The sequence below is a fragment of the Neomonachus schauinslandi genome, chromosome 15 (assembly GCF_002201575.2).
Source record: "Neomonachus schauinslandi chromosome 15, ASM220157v2, whole genome shotgun sequence".
NCBI lineage: Eukaryota > Metazoa > Chordata > Mammalia > Carnivora > Phocidae > Neomonachus > Neomonachus schauinslandi.
The window spans coordinates 2,026,203-2,043,808 of NC_058417.1; the positions used below are offsets into that span (position 1 = coordinate 2,026,203).

At 51.1% G+C, this 17,606-nt stretch overlaps 1 protein-coding gene and 1 long non-coding RNA gene across 2 annotated transcripts; both read right to left on the reverse strand.

Annotated features, from left to right (window-relative positions):
• Positions 1 to 1,357: 1,357 nt before the first annotated feature.
• On the reverse strand, positions 1,358 to 7,377 carry LOC110584702. The gene is made up of 3 exons (XR_002480591.1): positions 7,323 to 7,377; positions 3,188 to 3,315; positions 1,358 to 1,758 (listed from the first exon to the last, which is right to left on the reverse strand). It is a non-coding gene; the product is annotated as an uncharacterized LOC110584702 (long non-coding RNA).
• Positions 7,378 to 8,126: 749 nt separating this feature from the next.
• Positions 8,127 to 12,046, reverse strand: LOC110584598 (C-type lectin domain family 10 member A-like). Its single transcript, XM_021694702.1, has 10 exons — positions 11,662 to 12,046; positions 10,852 to 11,161; positions 10,149 to 10,265; positions 9,746 to 9,841; positions 9,581 to 9,652; positions 9,409 to 9,480; positions 9,157 to 9,243; positions 8,920 to 9,071; positions 8,571 to 8,674; positions 8,127 to 8,432 (listed from the first exon to the last, which is right to left on the reverse strand). The coding sequence occupies exons 2-10, from the start codon at positions 10,916 to 10,918 to the stop codon at positions 8,276 to 8,278; spliced, it is 924 nt and encodes a 307-aa protein (XP_021550377.1). The 5' UTR covers positions 10,919 to 11,161; positions 11,662 to 12,046; the 3' UTR covers positions 8,127 to 8,275.
• Between the last annotated feature and the right edge of the window lie 5,560 nt (positions 12,047 to 17,606).

Genomic DNA, 17,606 nt, shown 5'->3' on the forward strand with positions numbered 1-17,606 from the left:
CTTAGACATCTTTCTTTCTTCCTCCGGGAGGAGAATCTTTCATACAAGCCCCAGCAGGCTTCCAGACCCTCGAGTATCATTGGTCAGAACCGAGTCACATGTCTACCCCTAAGCCAATCACCGGCAAAAGAGAGTGGGCGTGCCCTACTAGGCTTAAGCCAATCATAACAGCGCTTGGTCGTGGAGGGGGCGGGGCTGCCCCAGGCCTGCATCCCTGAGCGCAGGAGAGCGCGGGAAGGGACCGCGGAGCATGATGTTCGGCAGTGATGGAGAGGGATGGGGCACATGGCGCGGAGGGGAAGAGACCCTCAGGGCTGCAGCTGCCCTTTCCGGCCTTCCCCGGGCTGCAGCCACTTCCCAGCCTCGGGCTGCCAGGTGGTTTCCTAGGGCGGCCGAGGAGCAACGGAACCACAGAAGTGGAGTGTCTCAGTTCTGGAGGCTGCAGCCTGAAACCAAGGTGTGGGCAGGGCCGGCCGGGCCAGCCGGGCGGGGCTCCCTCCGAAGCCTGGAGGGAAGACACCCCCCTGCCTCCCGTCCTGGCCTCTTCCTGGCTTGCGGTGGTTTGCGGGCAATCCTCGGCAGGCTACCCGGGCGGCCACTGGCTTTCTCCCCTGTGTGTCTGCGTCTCCTCATGTGGACCGCGGTCATACTGGATTAAAGACTCACCGGACTCGACTCTGACCTCGTCTTAACTAATTACATCTGCAACCGTTCTGTTTCCAGATAAGGTCACAGTCACAGGTGCTGAGGGTTAGGACTTCCACATATCTTTCTGGAGGACACAATCCAACCCTTGACAGGTTGTATGAGACTCCCTTGTATAACAAATGGTCTTTCTGCATTACCTAAATCCAGAGATTTTCTGTAGCTTAAAACCAAAGAGTCATTCTAAGGTAGGATTCTAATAGGGGTTCAGACTAGTCCAAAGAAACAAGCGTCACACACCATTCCTTCCACAGTCTCATCCCCTCCTCACCTAAGCCTCCTTGTTTCCGGAAACAACTTAGAAAAGCTGGCATAATCACCAATGAGCAGTTTTATCTTTTTCAAACCAAAGTCCTCTATCAGAAGAGAGTCTCCTATAACTCTGAATACAGAAGGTTTGTTTGCAAAATTAGAGAGCCAGCATGAGCAGTCTCTTAAAATTAAGGAACAGTCTTCTTTTTTTTTTTTTTTAAGATTTTATGTATTTATTTGAGAGAAAGAGAACACAAGCAGAGGGAGGGGCACAGGGAGAAGCGGACTCCCTGCTGAGCAGGGACTCCCCTCGCAATGTGGAACTTGATCCCAGGACCCCAAGATCATGACCTGAGCTGAAGGCAGACATTCAACCGACTGAGCCACCCAGATGCCCCAGGAGCCACCCAGACGCCCCAGGAGCAGTCTTCTTTTGAAATATATTCTTGCCAGTCAGAAGAAAATTCAGGGTGGTGACTGTTAGTGTTTTACTTATCTTTGAGCTTTCTGATGCATCAGCTGTCCCAGATTAGTGGAGCTTCCTCCTGGTCCCTGCCCCGTCTTCTGGACGTTAATATTCTTAATATTCAGACCCTGTCACTAATCGCACACCCTCATCTAACCAAGCCCACCCCCAGGATTCTGACTTTTCGGAGCTGGGACAGCTTCCTCTTTGTGGCGTCCGTGACACGGCCACCGCCGGCGACCAGGCTCTACTTGATTTTGTCTTTGCTGTTGCGGGGGTGACAGTTACAGCATGACCTTGACTCGCTCATTCCAAACTTGGAGAGCTTGTAAGAACTGGTGAAAATTTCTTTTTTTTTTTTTTAAAGATTTTATTTATTTGACAGAGACACAGTGAGAGAGGGAACACAAGCAGGGGGAGTGGGAGAGGGAGAAGCAGGCTTCCCTGCGGAGCAGGGAGCCCAATGCGGGGCTCGATCCCAGGACCCTGGGATCAGGACCTGAGCCGAAGGCAGACGCTTAACGACTGAGCCACCCAGGCGCCCCAACTGGTGAAAATTTCTAATTAGTAATTTCGATGTCATATATTTGTTGGTCTTTCTTAATTAAAAAAATACACTTTAGGGGTGCCTGGGTGGCTCAGTCGGTTGAGCATCTGCCTTCGGCTCAGGTCATGATCCCAGGGTCCTGGGATCGAGCCCCGCATCGGGCTCCCTGCTCCGCAGGGAAGCCTGCTTCTCCCTCTCCCACTCCCCCTGCTTGTGTTCCCTCTCTCGCTGTGTCTCTCTCTCTGTCAAATACATAAATAAAATCTTTAAAAAAAAAAAAAAAGAAAGAAAGTTAGGATGAGGGGTGCCTGGGTGGCTCAGTTGGTTAAGCGACTGCCTTCGACTCAGGTCATAATCCCAGGGTCCTGGGATCGAGTCCCGCATCGGGCTCCTTGCTCAGCAGGGAGCCTGCGTCTCCCTCTGCTGCTCTCCCTTGCTTGTGCGCTCTCTCTCTCTCAAATAAATAAATAAAACCTTAAAAAAAATAAAGTTATGATGATAGAATTCTAGATGCTGAACCAGCCTTGTACATCCGGAATAAATCCTATTTGGCCATTCATTGTGCAGTATTCTTTGGATGCACCGGCGGTTTCTATTTGCCAGAATTTCAGCTAGAACTTTTGCTCATTTTCTTACTTACATCACCGGACTGCAGTTTCTCTCTTTGAACCTTTTCAAGCTTTGGTACTGAGATATGCTAGTTTAATAAAAATAAGCCAGTGAGGGGCGCCTGGCTGGCTCATTCAAGAGAGCACGCGACTCTTGATCTCAGGGTCATGGATTCAAGCCCCACATTGTGCATGGAGCCTACTTAAGAAAAAGAAAGAAAAATAAGCTAGTGAGATATCAATCTTTCCCTACAACCTAGAACAATTTAAGTCACATTGGAATAACCTAGTTATTTTTAAGATCAATAAAACTCAGCTGTACAAACGGACCACCTCCTGGACCTTCTGCATTTTTGTTTTGTTTGCTTTAAATTAGTAACATACACGCACGACACCAAATTTGGAAGACAGAGAAGTACACCATGAACATTTTCCCTTCCTTTTCTTCCCTAGCCCCTCAATCTTCCCTGGAAGCCAAAGCATCATCCTTTCATGTGTATTCTTCCTGACATACTCTATGCATTTACAAACATATTTAATTTTTTTATCTAAAGAGTAGCATATTTCATACACTGTTCTATACCTTGATTTTCCCACATCACCACATACCTTGGAAATCTTTCCTTGTCGAGCTGGGTTCTTCTTTCTAACGGGCATGACATTCCATTCGGTAGGTATGCCATCACTTGGTGGACATTTAGATTGTCAACTAGCTTTCGGTATGATGAACAGTGTATCTGTGGGAGAAATGAACAGTGGAATTGTTTGCATTTTTAATGTTAACTGGTTTTGTCAAACTGTTTTCCAGAGGAATTGTACCAACACTCCCAGCAGCCGTGTGGGCAGATGCCTGGTTCCCCAAACCCCACTGACATGGTGAGTTTAAAAAACCTTTGGGTCTTGGGGCGCCTGGGTGGCTCAGTGGGTTAAGCGTCTGCCTTCGGCTCAGGTCATGATCTCAGGGTCCTGGGATCGAGTCTCGCATGGGGCTCCTTGCTCAGCAGGAAGCCTGCTTCTCCCTCTCCCTCCTGCTCATATGCTCGCTCGCTTTCTCTCTCTAAAATAAATAAATAAAAAGCCTTTTGGTCTTTGACAGCCTAATAGATTAAATATTGTTTTACGGTCATTTTAACTTGTACTTCTCCTATTATAACTGAGGATGAGCATTTTTCTATATGTTTAAGAGCTTTTTGCATTTTTGATATCTGCTGTTCACATATTTTGTCCATTTTGTGACTGTGTTGACTTTTTATTGTTTATTTGTAAGAGCCGGTAATATATTCAGAAAACTAGCCCCTCGCTGCCTTCTGTGTTGCCAACAATCTCAGCTAATCGCCCTTTGACTTTGTAACTTTTTCTCCATGCAGCTTTATTATATATTTTTGTTGTTACATCTTTTCTCCTACAGCTCCTGGGTCATACTTTAAAAAAATTTTTTTAAATATTTTATTTATTGGGGCGCCTGGGTGGCTCAGTTGGTTAAGCGACTGCCTTCGGCTCAGGTCATGATCCTGGAGTCCTGGGATCGAGTCCCACATCGGGCTCCCTGCTCGGCAGGGAGTCTGCTTCTCCCTCTGACCCTCCCCCTCTCATGCTCTCTCTCTCTCTCATTCTCGCTCTCAAATAAATAAATAAAATCTTTAAAAAATATTTTTTATTTATGTATTGGTCAGAGTGAGAGAGCACAAGCAGGGGGAGCAGCAGAGGGAGAGGGAGAAGCAGGTTCTCCACTGAGCAGGGAGCCCAACGCAGGGCTTGATCCCAGGACCCTGAGATCATGACCTGAGCAAAAGGCAGCTGCCTAACCGACTGAGCCACCCAGGGGCCCCCCTGTGTCATACCTGTAAAAGGCTCCTCACTCTGAGATTATGGGAGAATTATTCCCTGTTTTCTTTTAATTCTTCTATTATTTCAATTTTTGCAATGAACTCTCAAGTCACCTGGAACTCATTTACTTTAAGGACTGAAATAAAGATCTGATTCTAATTTTCCATATGCCCATCCATTTGCTAACACGTTATTTGCTGAATATTCTTTCCTCCATGGAATAAACTACGCTTTTATCATATACTGAATTCCTTCAAGTATTTGGGCTTTCTGTTCAGTTCTTTTGAACTGTCTGTTCATATACCAGCTCCACACTATTTTAACTATTGTGGATAATCTACCCACATTATTTTCTTTTTCTAGAACTTGCCTAGATATTCTCACTTCTAAGTAAACTTCATATGAAGTTTCATATGTAGAATCAGCTTATCTACTTCCAAATATATCCTCCTTTAACTATCTATATGTGATCGTCTCTGATTTTAAGTCTGCAGATTTTCTATCCTCTTGGACGACTTTAGTAGATTCATCTGTTGCTGGATTGCCATCCATCTCCTCCGGCTTTTAAATTTTGTTGTCCTCGAGTTGCAAATAACTTTCCTTATAATTCTCCCATATCTATCTATAATTTGCTCATTAAATAGGTTGAACGTGGTAGAGAACAATCAAGAAATAGCTTTCTTTGTCTCCCTCTGTTACAAAAGTCCAAAAATAGACTTTTTTCAGTCTCTTTCCCACACCCCTTGAAAGTGTCTTGGGTGTGTGTATAGCTAAGTGGTCATTTACGTTTTACCCACCATCTCATTTTCAGCTGTGAAATGCCCAGTCCAGCCCGAACCCAAACCTCATCCCCCAAGCATTCGGAGCACCCCCTGCCCCAGGTTGCCCTCGCTGGGGTCTGAGGGGCTGCGCTGGGCGAGAAGGCTGTTCCGTCCCTATTCTTCCTCACTCTTTCTCTCCCTGTCCCCTCACTGTGTTTCTCTGTGCTCCTCCAGGGTTGATGCAAAGGAGGGAGAGACATAAAGGAGAGGGGCCCGCGGTCATACGTGACCAGTGCTGTGGTGGGGTCAGGGTGCTCCTCAGTGGGCATCCAAACACCGGCTCTTGCATGCAGCCTGCTGCCAGTGCCCCTGAGACCCCACGGGACGCACCCCGCCCCAGCGGTCCCTCGGGAGGAGGCGGCACTCCCTGCAACGGTCGCCCCCAGCTCTGCCCAGAGCGCACCTGAGCACCCACAGCCTTTCTGCGTCGCCCCACCATGCACTCGTTCCCTGCAGGGTCATCCCTGGATGTCTCAAGCCCGAGCAGGAGCCTGTAAACCCGCGCCGGGCCTTGAGTTTTCGGAGGCTCTGCTGCCCCGGCTGATGCCCCCGCCATCATGGAAGCTCACTCCTTCCATGGAGTCCTCCAGGCTTGCAGGTTCTCAGACATCCCTGCCCCACCAGACAACCAGGTGCAGCCTGACCCACAGATGCACGGGGCAGCTCCAGCCCCGGTTCTCTGCCTCCAGGCTGTTCCTGCCAAGAAAGGCATGTTGGCTCTCAAATTTCCGAGGACACATCCAGAGTCTTCTCCTAAGCTCTCCTGTGTCCCACTCGGAGGGTAGCTCAAGGTGGGCCCAGGAGTCCCTGGGGTTCGGCCACCACCCAGCCAGGTAGTGGGATACCTCCCAAGGGAAAAAAGCCAATCCTGAAAGGTTAATACCGCATGATTCCGCTTATGTAACCTTGGCAACGTGACAAGATGAGAGTGCCGAGAACAGACCTGTGGCCGCCACAGTTGGAGACGTGGGGAAGTATGACTCAGTTGCTCTCACAGAGCTGTGTCCTGACTGGGGGGTCATGGCTACTTTAATCTACACATGTGGTTACTTTTCTAGAACTCTACACCAAAGGCAAACAGATCAAAGAATGCTCTACCGACTGAGCCGGGCAGACGCCCCTAGAAGGGTTAAAGAAAAAAAAAAAAAAAAAACCTGCAATATCTTTTACTCTTTGCCATGTTCTTTTGTGTCATCCAGCTCTTATTTTATTTTTCTTGAGGAAAAACCATGCAGATAGGTTTTCCAGAAGTAAGACTTCTTTCAAATATAACTTCCACCTCTAGTTTTGTATCAGTTCCATGGTGGTTTTTGCCTCAAGCCCCTGCTAGTTGGGGTGGTTTTTTACGCAGTGATCGCTAACCAATACACCTGAGCATCTTACTGGCTTTTCCCGACAGCTCTGGGCTCTGCCTTTTCTTATCAGCCTAAGTTTACACAGCTTTTAAGCGATGGAAAAGAATTGAACTCAAATGTATGTAAAAAGGAAATGCTCTTTCCACAGTAACATAGGACTGCCCAAGGCCTCACTTAGCTTTCTCCATTCTGCTATGTTAAGATTGCTGAAAATCAGGCAATGTGAAATACATAAGGTTTCGCAAAAGAGTATATCCTGTGAAATTCTAGAATAGGCAAAACCAGTGAATAGCGAAAGAAAGCAGGTCATTCATGAGCTGCCTAGGCACAGGAAGCAGGGTAGACAGCAAAGGCGGGCGGGGTAAGGAAACTTTGGGCTGATGGAAATGCTCTGTATCTAGATTGGGTGGTAGTTACCTAGGTATTTACATTTGTCTAAAGTCATCTCTACTCTTTAAATGGGTATATTTTATTGTGTAGGAATTAGATCGCAATAAAGTTGATTTTTAAGATTTAAAAAAATGGGGGCGCCTGGGTGGCTCCGTTGTTAAGCATCTGCCTTCGGCTCAGGTCATGATCCCAGGGTCTTGGGATCGAGCCCTGCATCGGGGGGCTCTCTGCTCGGCGGGGAGCCTGCTTCTCCCTCTCCCACTCCCCCTGCTTGCGTTCCCTCTCTCGCTGTGTCTCTCTCTGTCAAATAAATAAAATCTTTAAAAAAAATGATTAAAAAAAAAAACTTACATTGGCAAAGTTACGGAGAAAGGGAACCCTCCTGCACTGTTGGGGAGAAGCAAACTGATACAGCCACTCTGGAAAATAGTAAGAAGTTTCCTCAAAAAATTAAACATAGAACTACCATGTGATCCGGCCATGCCATTTCTGGGCATGTAGGCAAAAGGAATGTAAACAGAGTATCAAAGAGACATCTGCCCTTCCATATCCATTGTAGCATTAATTCACAATAACCAAGATATGGAAACAACTGAAATGTCCCTCAGTGGGTGCATGGATAAAGATGTGGTGTGGGTATACAATGCAACAGTGTCCAGCCATGAGAAAGAAGGAAATCCTACCATTTGCAACAACAGGGATGGACCTTGAGGGCATTATGCCAAGTGGATAAGCCAGAGAGACAGAGATACCGCACCATTCTAAACAGAATGTGGATGGGGAAAAAAATGTGGATCGGGGGAAAAAAAAAAAAGTCAAATTCAGAGAAAGAGAGTATGATGGTGGAGCCGGGGAGTGCGGAAATCGGGACCGGTTCACCAACTTGCACCTCTTAGTTGAATAAGGTCTGAGGATCTCAGGGTGACCACAGTTGCTTACATATTGTATAATTGGAATTTACCAAGAGAGCAGAACTTACGTGTTCTCACATACATGAGATGAATATGTGAAGTTATTAACTGGATGGGGGACCCCTTCCCAGGGTATATGTTTATTAAATCACAATGACATACAGCTCTAATGTCTTATACCTCCACGCAGCTGAGGCTAAAAAAGCAAACCCTTGAACTCTAGAGAGTCTTTTGAACGCCAAGGAGAAAAACATTCAAAATGGTGGCAGCGCCCCGACGTCCGTGGGCTCATTCCTCTCCCCAGGGTCTCGTGAGGGGTCTCACGGGAAGGTCCCCTCCCGCTCCCCGCCGGTGGGCGGCTGAGCGGTTCTGCGGGAAGCACCTGCCGCCGCGCTAGCCGGCGGTGCCCAGGCCGGCCTCGCACACCCAGCGGTAGGCCCTCTGGCAGGCATCGTCGTTCCACTTGCCGTCGGGGAGGAAGTGCGCGCAGTCCTCGCCCCCGCCCAGCCCGTGCCCGTGCCAGTCGTCCGGCTGGCCTGGCTTCCAGTTCCTGCAGGGAGAGGACCACAGCCAGCTGGGACGCTCAGAGGGCACCCCGGGGGTCCGGGAACCAGGGGCTGAGGGCCAGAGCCTGGAGGAGCAAGAGTGCAAGGCCGCAGAAGGGCACAGAAAGCCAGGGCGCACTCACTTGAAGTTGGTCTCGTATTGCGACCCGTCCACCCATTTCCAGACTCCTTCAGGGTCACTGAGGCCCATCCAGGTGTATGAGCCGATATGGCCCTGCACAAAAGTCTGGGACGACAGAAGGGCAGGGGTGACGTCTCCCGAGCCCGGCCAGCTCCTCGCACTTGACGCGTTCATGCCATCTGCTGAGGTCTGGGATGTTTATCTCAGTGCCCCCGCCCATCCAATCTCTGAGGGTGGCTCAGCCGCGGGGCGGTGTCAAGCTCCCCAGGTGATTCCAACCTGCAGCCAAGGCTGAGAACCCCGTCCTTAAATACGACGCGTCGTGGGACCCGCGCACCAGTGGCGCTCACCTGCTCCTCTCTGGAGTTGATGACCACCAGGTGCGCGCTCTCCAGCTGGCAGTACCTGTCCGCGTCCTCCCAGGTCTTCCCGGAGCCGGAGAACCAGTAGCAGCTGCCCCCGTACTCCAGCCAGTTAGGGGGGCAGCAGGTATTTTGAGAGCCTGCGGGGCCAGGGGTGGAGACGCCGTGAGACGCCGCGCGCTGGGACGAGCAAGAAATGGGGCCCAGCACCCGCACTCCCCTCACCGTTGTTCTTGAGAGCGGCCATCTGGCACGTCAGGGATCTCAGGTCTCTGGCCAACTGCTGCACCCGAAGGAGGGTATCGGAATGACCTGGGACACACGCAGGTGGGCAGTGCAGCGAGTCCCCGGTAGCCCGATGTCCCTGCGGGGGGCCGGCCCCCGGAAGCTCGGTGCCCTCCCACGCACGCCCCATCCGGGTGCAGGGGAGGCGGGGGAGCAGGGGGGGGAGTGAATGGGGGAGCAGGGGGCACCGACCTGCTTTGAGCTCCTTCTGCTCCTGCTCCAGCTTGCTCTCCAGGGAAAACACCTTGTCGTTCAAGCTACGGGCTGCGGGGGAGGGCGCTCAGCACCCCGCGCTGCTCCCACCCCCACCTCTGCCCCGAAAGCCCTCGGCTCCTTCCACACCTGCTCCTGAAGGGTCTCTCACCTGCCTGCAACCCCTGCTTGTGATTTTCCACCTCGGCTTTCAGAGATGTTATCACTTCTTGCAAATGGCCACCTGGAGGACACGGGGACTTGGTGGGTGCTCGAGACTCAGCGCCCCCCTCCCCCGCGGCGCCCCTGTCCGGAACCCCTTCCGCGCAGGGCTCACCCTGGGATTTCAGTGCCTGGACCTCCGCCCCAGTGTTTGCAGTGAAGTTGCTGAAAGTTGCTCTCAGGGTCGCCAGGTCCCTCCCACACTTGGAATCTGATGGGGATGGGACAAGCAGTGCTGGGATGTATCACGCCCTCTGTGAGCTGGTGCTGAGCAGGGCACCTGACCTGCCTTGTCTCTCTGGGTCCGCACATGACCCAACCCAAAGGGACAGGCACTATTGTTACCCAGTATCCGGGATGAGGAAACGGAGTTCCGAGAGGTTAGGCCATTTGGCTACGTTATCCAGCTGATAAGTGACCGACCTGGCAGCCACCCTACAGACCACTGTCCCTCGCAGCGACCCACCCGCCCGGCGCCCCATGCGTTCCCTCCTCCCTGCCCATGCTGCGACCCTCACTCTGGGAGCCGATCACACAGATGCCGACCAGCAGGAGGAGGCTGAGGCCCAGGGAGAACAGGAGAGGCCGGGAGCCGGAGCACAGCCAGTGCAGGAAGGACAGAGGAGGAGGCAGCCCTGTGAGAGAAGACGGGGTCAGGGCAGGAGACTGGGGGAGGAGAGCCCCTGGGACCTGTCGGGGAGGAGGGCTGGCACAGGTGATGCTGGTGGGAGGCTGCCCCAGGACGCTGGGGGGCAGGGGACGCCCAGGCCTCTGGCCCCTCCTGGACCAGCACAAGTCCTCGGTCACATGGCCGCTCACACCTGCGGGGAAACACGTACACAGGGACCCACGGAGGGGGGGATGATGGTGATGCGCAAGGTCCCATCACAGTCGGGGAGGGGGCAGAAGGACCCAGACCGAGCTGGGGCAGCCAAGCCCTCCAAGGCTCCCACTCACCTGCACCTGCACCTCCAAACCCAGACGCTCCTCCCCCAGAGAATAGGAACCCAGGCCCCTTGTGGCCCTCCCTGTCCTCGTCCCTGTCTCTCTCAGGACCTTGAATCCTCTTCACACTGGGGTCCCCAGGGCCTGGGGCCGGACCCCCTCAGAATGGGGGGCCCCCCACTACACACAGTAGGGGTGCGGATATGACAGCACAGCAGGAATGCTCTACGCAATGAGGAGGGGATCTAGGGAGGGAACGTTTTCCCTTCCACTTACCATTTCTAGACCGCTGGCTTTCCTTCTCACTCTCCAAGTGCTGGAATTTTTCATACTGCATTGACATGCTTGGACCGAGACTGGGGCCGTCGGAGCTGAAAGGCGGGCAGGGCCAGCTGCCAGGCGGAGGCCGGAGCGGGGCCCAAGGGGGAGGCTAGGACTCCTTGGAGCCGAGGTCGGGACCGGAGTCAAAGGGAGAGACGAGGCTCGTGTTGAGGATGAGCCCAGGGTGGAGAGAGGCTTGGGGATGAGTGTACAGGTGGGGTTGGAAGTGGGGTCAGGACCGGTGTTGGGTGGGGGGCAGGTCGAGCTGGGAATTGAAGGTGGAGCTAAAGTGGGAGGACTGTGTCCTGGCCCCGAGGGGCATCTCCTGCTCGGGCGGGGTTGGGACTCCTATCGGAGCCGTGGATGGGGTTGGGCTCAGCCTGGCGCCAAAGCTGGAAACGAAGTCCAGGGTCAACTTTGGGCTGGGGCTGGAGTGAACGTTCAAGTTGACTCTGAGGTCAGAGCTCTGGTTGGGACTTACGGGCGAACTGGGTTAGCATTAGGGTCAAGCCTGCGGCCGGGGTGGGGACTGGAATAGGGCTGAGTCTACATCCTCAGTTTGTGAGTGAGGTTTGGCCGCCATACTTCAAGCCCAATCCAGTGAAGGGAATGGAGGCTGAAATCTGCACTTGGCCATTCAGTCCCCAAGCTGCCCCTTACGTTTCCTCCCATTCACTCCCACCTGAGACCCACAGTCCCCTCTCTGGGCTCTCCCTGACATCCTCCCTGTTCCCTTGGTCTCCCCTAAGCACCCAGCCCCGTCACCTGCAGAATGTCCGAAGGCTGCAATTTTGGGGTTCCTTGTGCAGTAATGACCAAAGCTGGAAAAACACGAAATCCTGGAGAGCGGAGGTGGGGACAGTGAGGGAGGAGTCACCTGTGACCAGAACCCAGCAGGCTGTCAGCTGGGATCTCACGTGTCCCCGTCTTCAGGCGGTGAAGTGCAGAAGGGATTGGAGCCGGGACTCAGGCAGAGATTGCGTGTGGTGGGGGGTGGGTACAGGGCAGCTCTGCTCTCCTCCTCCGGGGTGTATCTACTCCCTTTCCGCTCGTCTGGAGCCCCCCTGACTTCCTCATTTTTACCATTCTGGAGAAGGGAGCCAGGCCAGAAGGGACCAGAGGTGCAGTTTGCCCATCGCCTCCGCCCACACCCCCTTTCACTTCCTGCGTCTGAAGTTCCCAGAACTGTGTCCCCAGCACAGCACACTGGGTCCAGAGGAGCCCATTTCTCTGCTCTTGCTCAATCCCACTGAGTCCTGGCTCATGAGCTGCCCCGGGGGGCCTTGGCCACCATGGTCAGAGCAGGAGGGAAGAGGAGAGGGCAGAGTAGGGTTTCCTGGGTGGGAAAGGGAGGGAGGAGCCAGGAGAGGAAAAACTGATGAAAAATCAAACCTGTAACAGGGATGGGGCCAGACCCATACCAGGCATTAACCGTTCGGTTCCCACGAGAAGCCTGGGAGGCACTTTGGATGGTGGGCTGAGGCTCGGAACTGGGGTGTGGGCTGCCCAAGTTCTCGGGCCTGCTGAGCTCAAGGGCCAGAATTCAAGCCCAGCACCCCCTGACACCCTGGCCTGGGAGCTCTGTACGAGAACCTTCTGCAAGAAAGGGAATCCACCGATTCCCATAACCTGCAAATCTCATTTAGGGGGCTGCCCAGAATTCACACACACATCTTCTTCACAGGAAGGAACTTAAGTGTCTCCAAAGGTAGAGAAGGAAAGCAAATGCATCTTAGATTATATTTTCTATATAAATGGGATTATGTTCTACTTGCCTTTTTTTAAGATTTTATTTATTGATTTGAGAGAGAAAGAGCAGGGGGGAGGGGCAGTGGGAGAGGAAGAAGCCGACTCCCCGCTGAGCAGGGAGCCCGATGCAGGACTCGATCCCAGGACCCTGAGATCATGACCTGAGCCAAAGTCAGACACTTCACCGACTGAGCCACCCAGGCGCCCCTACTTGCTTTTTATTATTTGGTATTCGGATCGCATTATTTGTCCCAGGTTGGGTTTTTGGAAGCCAACGCTGAGACTGAAGTTGGGGTGCAAGCTATGTTTTAGGGACCGACACCTGAGAGGGGAACGGGGAAGGAGGAGGAGGGGGCAACGGGAGAAGGCACAGAGCTGCGCAGGCCCCACAAAGCTGCAGCCAACCCACCAGGCGCTCTGGGCAATCAAGCTCTGTCTGTCCAAGCTGTCTGTCCGAGCTGTCGGCACCGGGCTGAGCTGGGGCCTTCATAACCCCACCTCGCTCAGGCACCGCGGGCTGGCCAGCCCCACAGGGCCATGACCTCGGGGGGGGTGGCTGTCTGCACAGGTCACACTCCCCACAACTGGGCCCCAAGTCCTTCCCAGAAAGAGGTAGAGGCGGGGGTCGGGGAGATCTAGGGAGCTCACATCCGTGTCCGCAACAGTGTTGCATTATACTCACGTGGTAATCGGGGCATACTTGCCATCTGTGCGTTGTTGGATCTTTCCCACAGAGAACATTCCCTCTGCTCACTCATTTACTCATCCATTCAGAAGGTACCTCCCGAGGGTCTACAACATGCCAGGCACTCTCCTCCGGAAGACGCACACTTCAGAAGCAAACAAACTGACAAAAAAAGGCCAGACCCTCACAGAATTTACATCTTGGCAGGTGACAGATTAAATAAATGAGTGAAATCTATATAATGTCACCTGGTGACATATGGAAGAAAATACAGCCGGGAAGTGAGGTAGGGTCAGTTTTTAATAAGGCCATCAAGAGTAGGGTGTCGGGATCGGCCTTACTGGGAAAATAATGTCTGGGCAAAAGTCACAAGGAGCTCCAGGAGGAAGAGGGTTCCAGACGAAGGCACAGCAAGTGCAAAGGCCCTGGGGTGGAAGAATGTCTAGTGTGTACAAGGATCATCCATTTGCCAGAGATGCCAGAGATTTTACAGAGAAGTGAGCTAGAGAGGCGAGGAGTAGATGAGTCACAGAGGGAAAACGTGGAGCACCAATTCTTTAGGGCCCTCAGACTATAGTTAAGGATTTGTTTTTACTCCGAGTTAGAGGAGCAGACTGTGGAGGGGTTGGGGCAGAGGAGGGAATGAAAGAGAGGAGGGTGGAAACGGAGAGTCCTGATGAGGAGCTATGATGATATCCGGGTGACAGATAAGCCCGGACACGGACACACACACACACACACACACACACACACACACACTGGTTCTCCCAGTCCCCAAAATAAAGTAAACTTAGAGCATTTCCCATAAATTGCTGACTCCTTAGGAAAAAAAACAGCTTTATCCCTGAATTTTGCAATGCCCATGCCTAAAGATAAGTCACGACCTTTTGTGCCTGTGATAATCGTGTGTTTTGCCATCAGGAGCAGACCGATAAAAAACTGTTCACAGCAATCACAGTGCAGAGCTCTCCTCTGAACACCTCCTGTGGTTTTGTTCCATAAGCCTGTCCTCCCAAAGGCTGATTGCCTCGCGGCTACTTTGCAAGTAACCTTCTCCGCTCTCCTAAATGCTTTTGCCTCTCAGACTTCTTTCACGGTGGACAATCCCAGTCCTTTGTGGTCCTATCTTCACTGGGTCACCACGATTTGCTGACCCTCACGGTCTCACGGGCTGCAGGCTCTGTCCTCTCCCCTCCCCATTGCGAAGCAGCCCATTTCCCTTCTTAATCAGCATCAATCAATCACCTCCAAAGCACAGTTACCTCTACTCCCCACCTAGTGGTGATTTTGAGGAGCCCATATCAGGTGGGAGTCAAGTGGTATCTTCATATTTCAACAGGACCAAGGCTGCTTTCCCTTGCGGTGGGGGGGCAGTCCTTTCCTTGGGCACTAGGACTTCCAAAGTCCAATGATCCCATTGTGCGGACGAAGAGCAAATGCTCCTCCCGTGGATTGTCGGGCATCGGTGAGAGGAGACGCCACCCTCCCCTGTCCCTTGGCTGGGAGGTGGCTGTGGGGAAGACGGCGTCATGCTGGCCGCGGATTGGAGGTGACTACCCCACGGCATGAGAGGTCAGGGAGAGGTAGTAAACTAATACATTTACGGGCGCCTGGGTGGCTCAGTTGGTTGGGCGACTGCCTTCGGCTCAGGTCATGATCCTGGAGTCCCGGGATCGAGTCCCGCATCGGGCTCCCTGCTCGGCGGGGAGTCTGCTTCTCCCTCTCCCGCTCCCCCCTCTCGTGCTCACTCTCTCTCTCTCTCTCTCAAATAAATAAATAAAATCTTTAAAAAAAAAAAAACTAATACATTTACCCCATTTCCAGCCCCCAAGCCCAGAGCCAGCCATCTGATGAGTGGTCTTTTCAGACATATTTCTGCTCGTATTTGTACACCTGTCAACATATATACACTGATGGGGTGGGTTGGTGTTTTCTTTTACACTGATTTTTCTCCATAATGTGTCTGCCTAAAAATGGGTCTTGAGGTTTTCCCACGCCACTGCCCACGGCCGTCTGATTAAAGGTGCTCCAGAGCATACACGTGCCAGACCGTATCTAATGACCCCCTTGGCGATGCATTTTTGAGACGCAGCATCTTTGGCTTTTATAAACAATGCTGAAGTGAACAGGCTCATATATGCCTATTTGTGCTAAGAAGCAAATAACTGCTCTTGCTTACGTATCTGGAAGTAAAATGAGTGGAAACATCGATCTTAACATTTAGAAGTGTATGCACACTGCCAAGGGGCCCTAAAAAGACATCATCAGTTCATCTCCCCACCGTGTATGGGGATATTCATTTATCCTTTGCAGACAAACCTGTACATTTTTGCTAATATGATGTTCAAGAAATATCTTCTGTCTCGGGCGCCTGGGTGGCTCAGTTGGGCGCCTGGGTGGCTCAGTTGGTTGAGCGACTGCCTTCGGCTCAGGTCATGATCCTGGAGTCCCAGGATCGAGTCCCACATCGGGCTCCCTGCTCAGCAGGGAGTCTGCTTCTCCCTCTGACCCTCCCCCCTCTCATGTGCTCTCTCTCTCATTCTGTCTCTCAAATAAATAAATAAAATCTTAAAAAAAAAAAAAACCTTTAAAAAAAAAAAAAAAGCAATATCTTCTGTCTCATTTCAGTTAACACCTACCTGATGACTGGTTTGGTAGAAACAAAGCTTCCCGTTATAGTTTAGTTTTAGAAACTGTCAGAGACACTTTTATTTAATTAAAGTTTACTATGAGCAACCACAACTGGGAGACAATTGTATAACAGCTATTCTAAAACAGTACACATGGGGGGCACCTGGGGGGCTCAGTCGGTGAAGGGTCTGCCTTCGGCTCAGGTCGTGATCCCTGAGTTCTGGGATCGAGCCCCGCATCGGGCTCCCTGCTCAGCAGAGAGCCTGCTTCTCCCTCTGCCTCTGCCCCCCTACCCACTTGTGCTCTCTCTCTCTCAAATAAATAAAATCTTTAAAAAAAAAAAAAAAACCAATAAGTACACTTCAAGAAAATGACTATTTCCCACATTGGCAATGCGTTATGACTTCCCACCATTATCGAAATATTTCTCACAAACCTTGATGTCCATACGAACAGAAAGATGGGCTTTCTACTTCACCTTTGCTTCAGGTGGATTTCCCTTTATAAAGGAAGGCTTCTGTTTCTGGCTTCACATTCTCCTTTTCTCAAAGATGGGACCTTGCGGGCGCCTGGGTGGCTCAGTTGGTTAAGCGACTGCCTTCGGCTCACGTCATGATCCTGGAGTCCCTGGATCGAGTCCCGCATCGGGCTCCCTGCTCGGCAGGAAGTCTGCTTCTCCCTCTGACCCTCCCCTTCTCATGCTCTCTCTCTCTCTCTCATTCTCTCTCTCAAATAAATAAATAAAAAATCTTTAAAAAAAAAAAAAAAGATGGGACCTTGCATTATTCTGTTTCCATCCAAGAGGTGAGTTTCTCTTCGATGAATAGTGCTTTGTCAGTTTCCCTTCTGTTTCCAGAAGCTTTCCCATTTGGATGTACTCCTTTAAGTACACAATTACCCATCACTTATTTCCCTGTGTTTCACCTCTTCTCCTAGGTGATACACACTCCACCCCTCTTCATGATTTTTATCTGAAAAGTCTCTTGTCACATTTCACCTGCTCTATTTTTATTAGCGTTTATCTAGAATATATTTCCCTGTCTTGATTGGACATGTTTGTGTTGCTTTGTTTTAAACATAAGACCATGAAAAAAAGTAAAATAAATATAAATATATGACCATGGCTTATAAACAGCATGTCACTGGATTTCTTTAACCCAATCTAAGAGTTTCCATCATTTGTTGGAATTAAACCTAATTGCATTTATTATGACAACTGATGTATTTGGATTTGATCCTGCCATATAATTTCACCTTTTCAATCTACCATATTTTCTTTTTTTTTAAAGATTTTATTTATTTATCTGACAGAGAGAGAGCGAGCACACAAGCAGGGGGAGTGGCAGGCAGAGGGAGAGGGAGAAGCAGGCTCCCTGCTCAGCGGGGAGCCCGATGCAGGACTCCATCCCAGGGTCCTGGGATCATGACCTGAGCTAAAGGCAGATGCTTAACCCACTGAGCCACCCAGGTGCCCCTCATTTGTTTTTAATAGACATGTTTAATCTCAAGCCTATCTTTTTTTTCTGTCGATATTCTTTTGTCTTCTCACATTTGCTGTGTGAGATCTCAATTTTGTACATTCTCTTCAATTTTGTTCCAATATATTTTTTTAAAGATTTTATTTTTAAGTAATCTCTTCACCCAA

Excerpts from the sequence above, each read along its gene's own strand:
- LOC110584598 (XM_021694702.1), bottom strand. The coding sequence starts at position 10,918 with ATGTCAATGCAGTATGAAAAATTCCAGCACTTGGAGAGTGAGAAGGAA. Across the intron at positions 9,244-9,408 it reads GCAGAAGGAGCTCAAAGCAG|GTCATTCCGATACCCTCCTT; the intron begins GTCGGTGCCCCC and ends CGTGTGTCCCAG. Across the intron at positions 8,433-8,570 it reads CAATACGAGACCAACTTCAA|GAACTGGAAGCCAGGCCAGC; the intron begins GTGAGTGCGCCC and ends CTCTCCCTGCAG.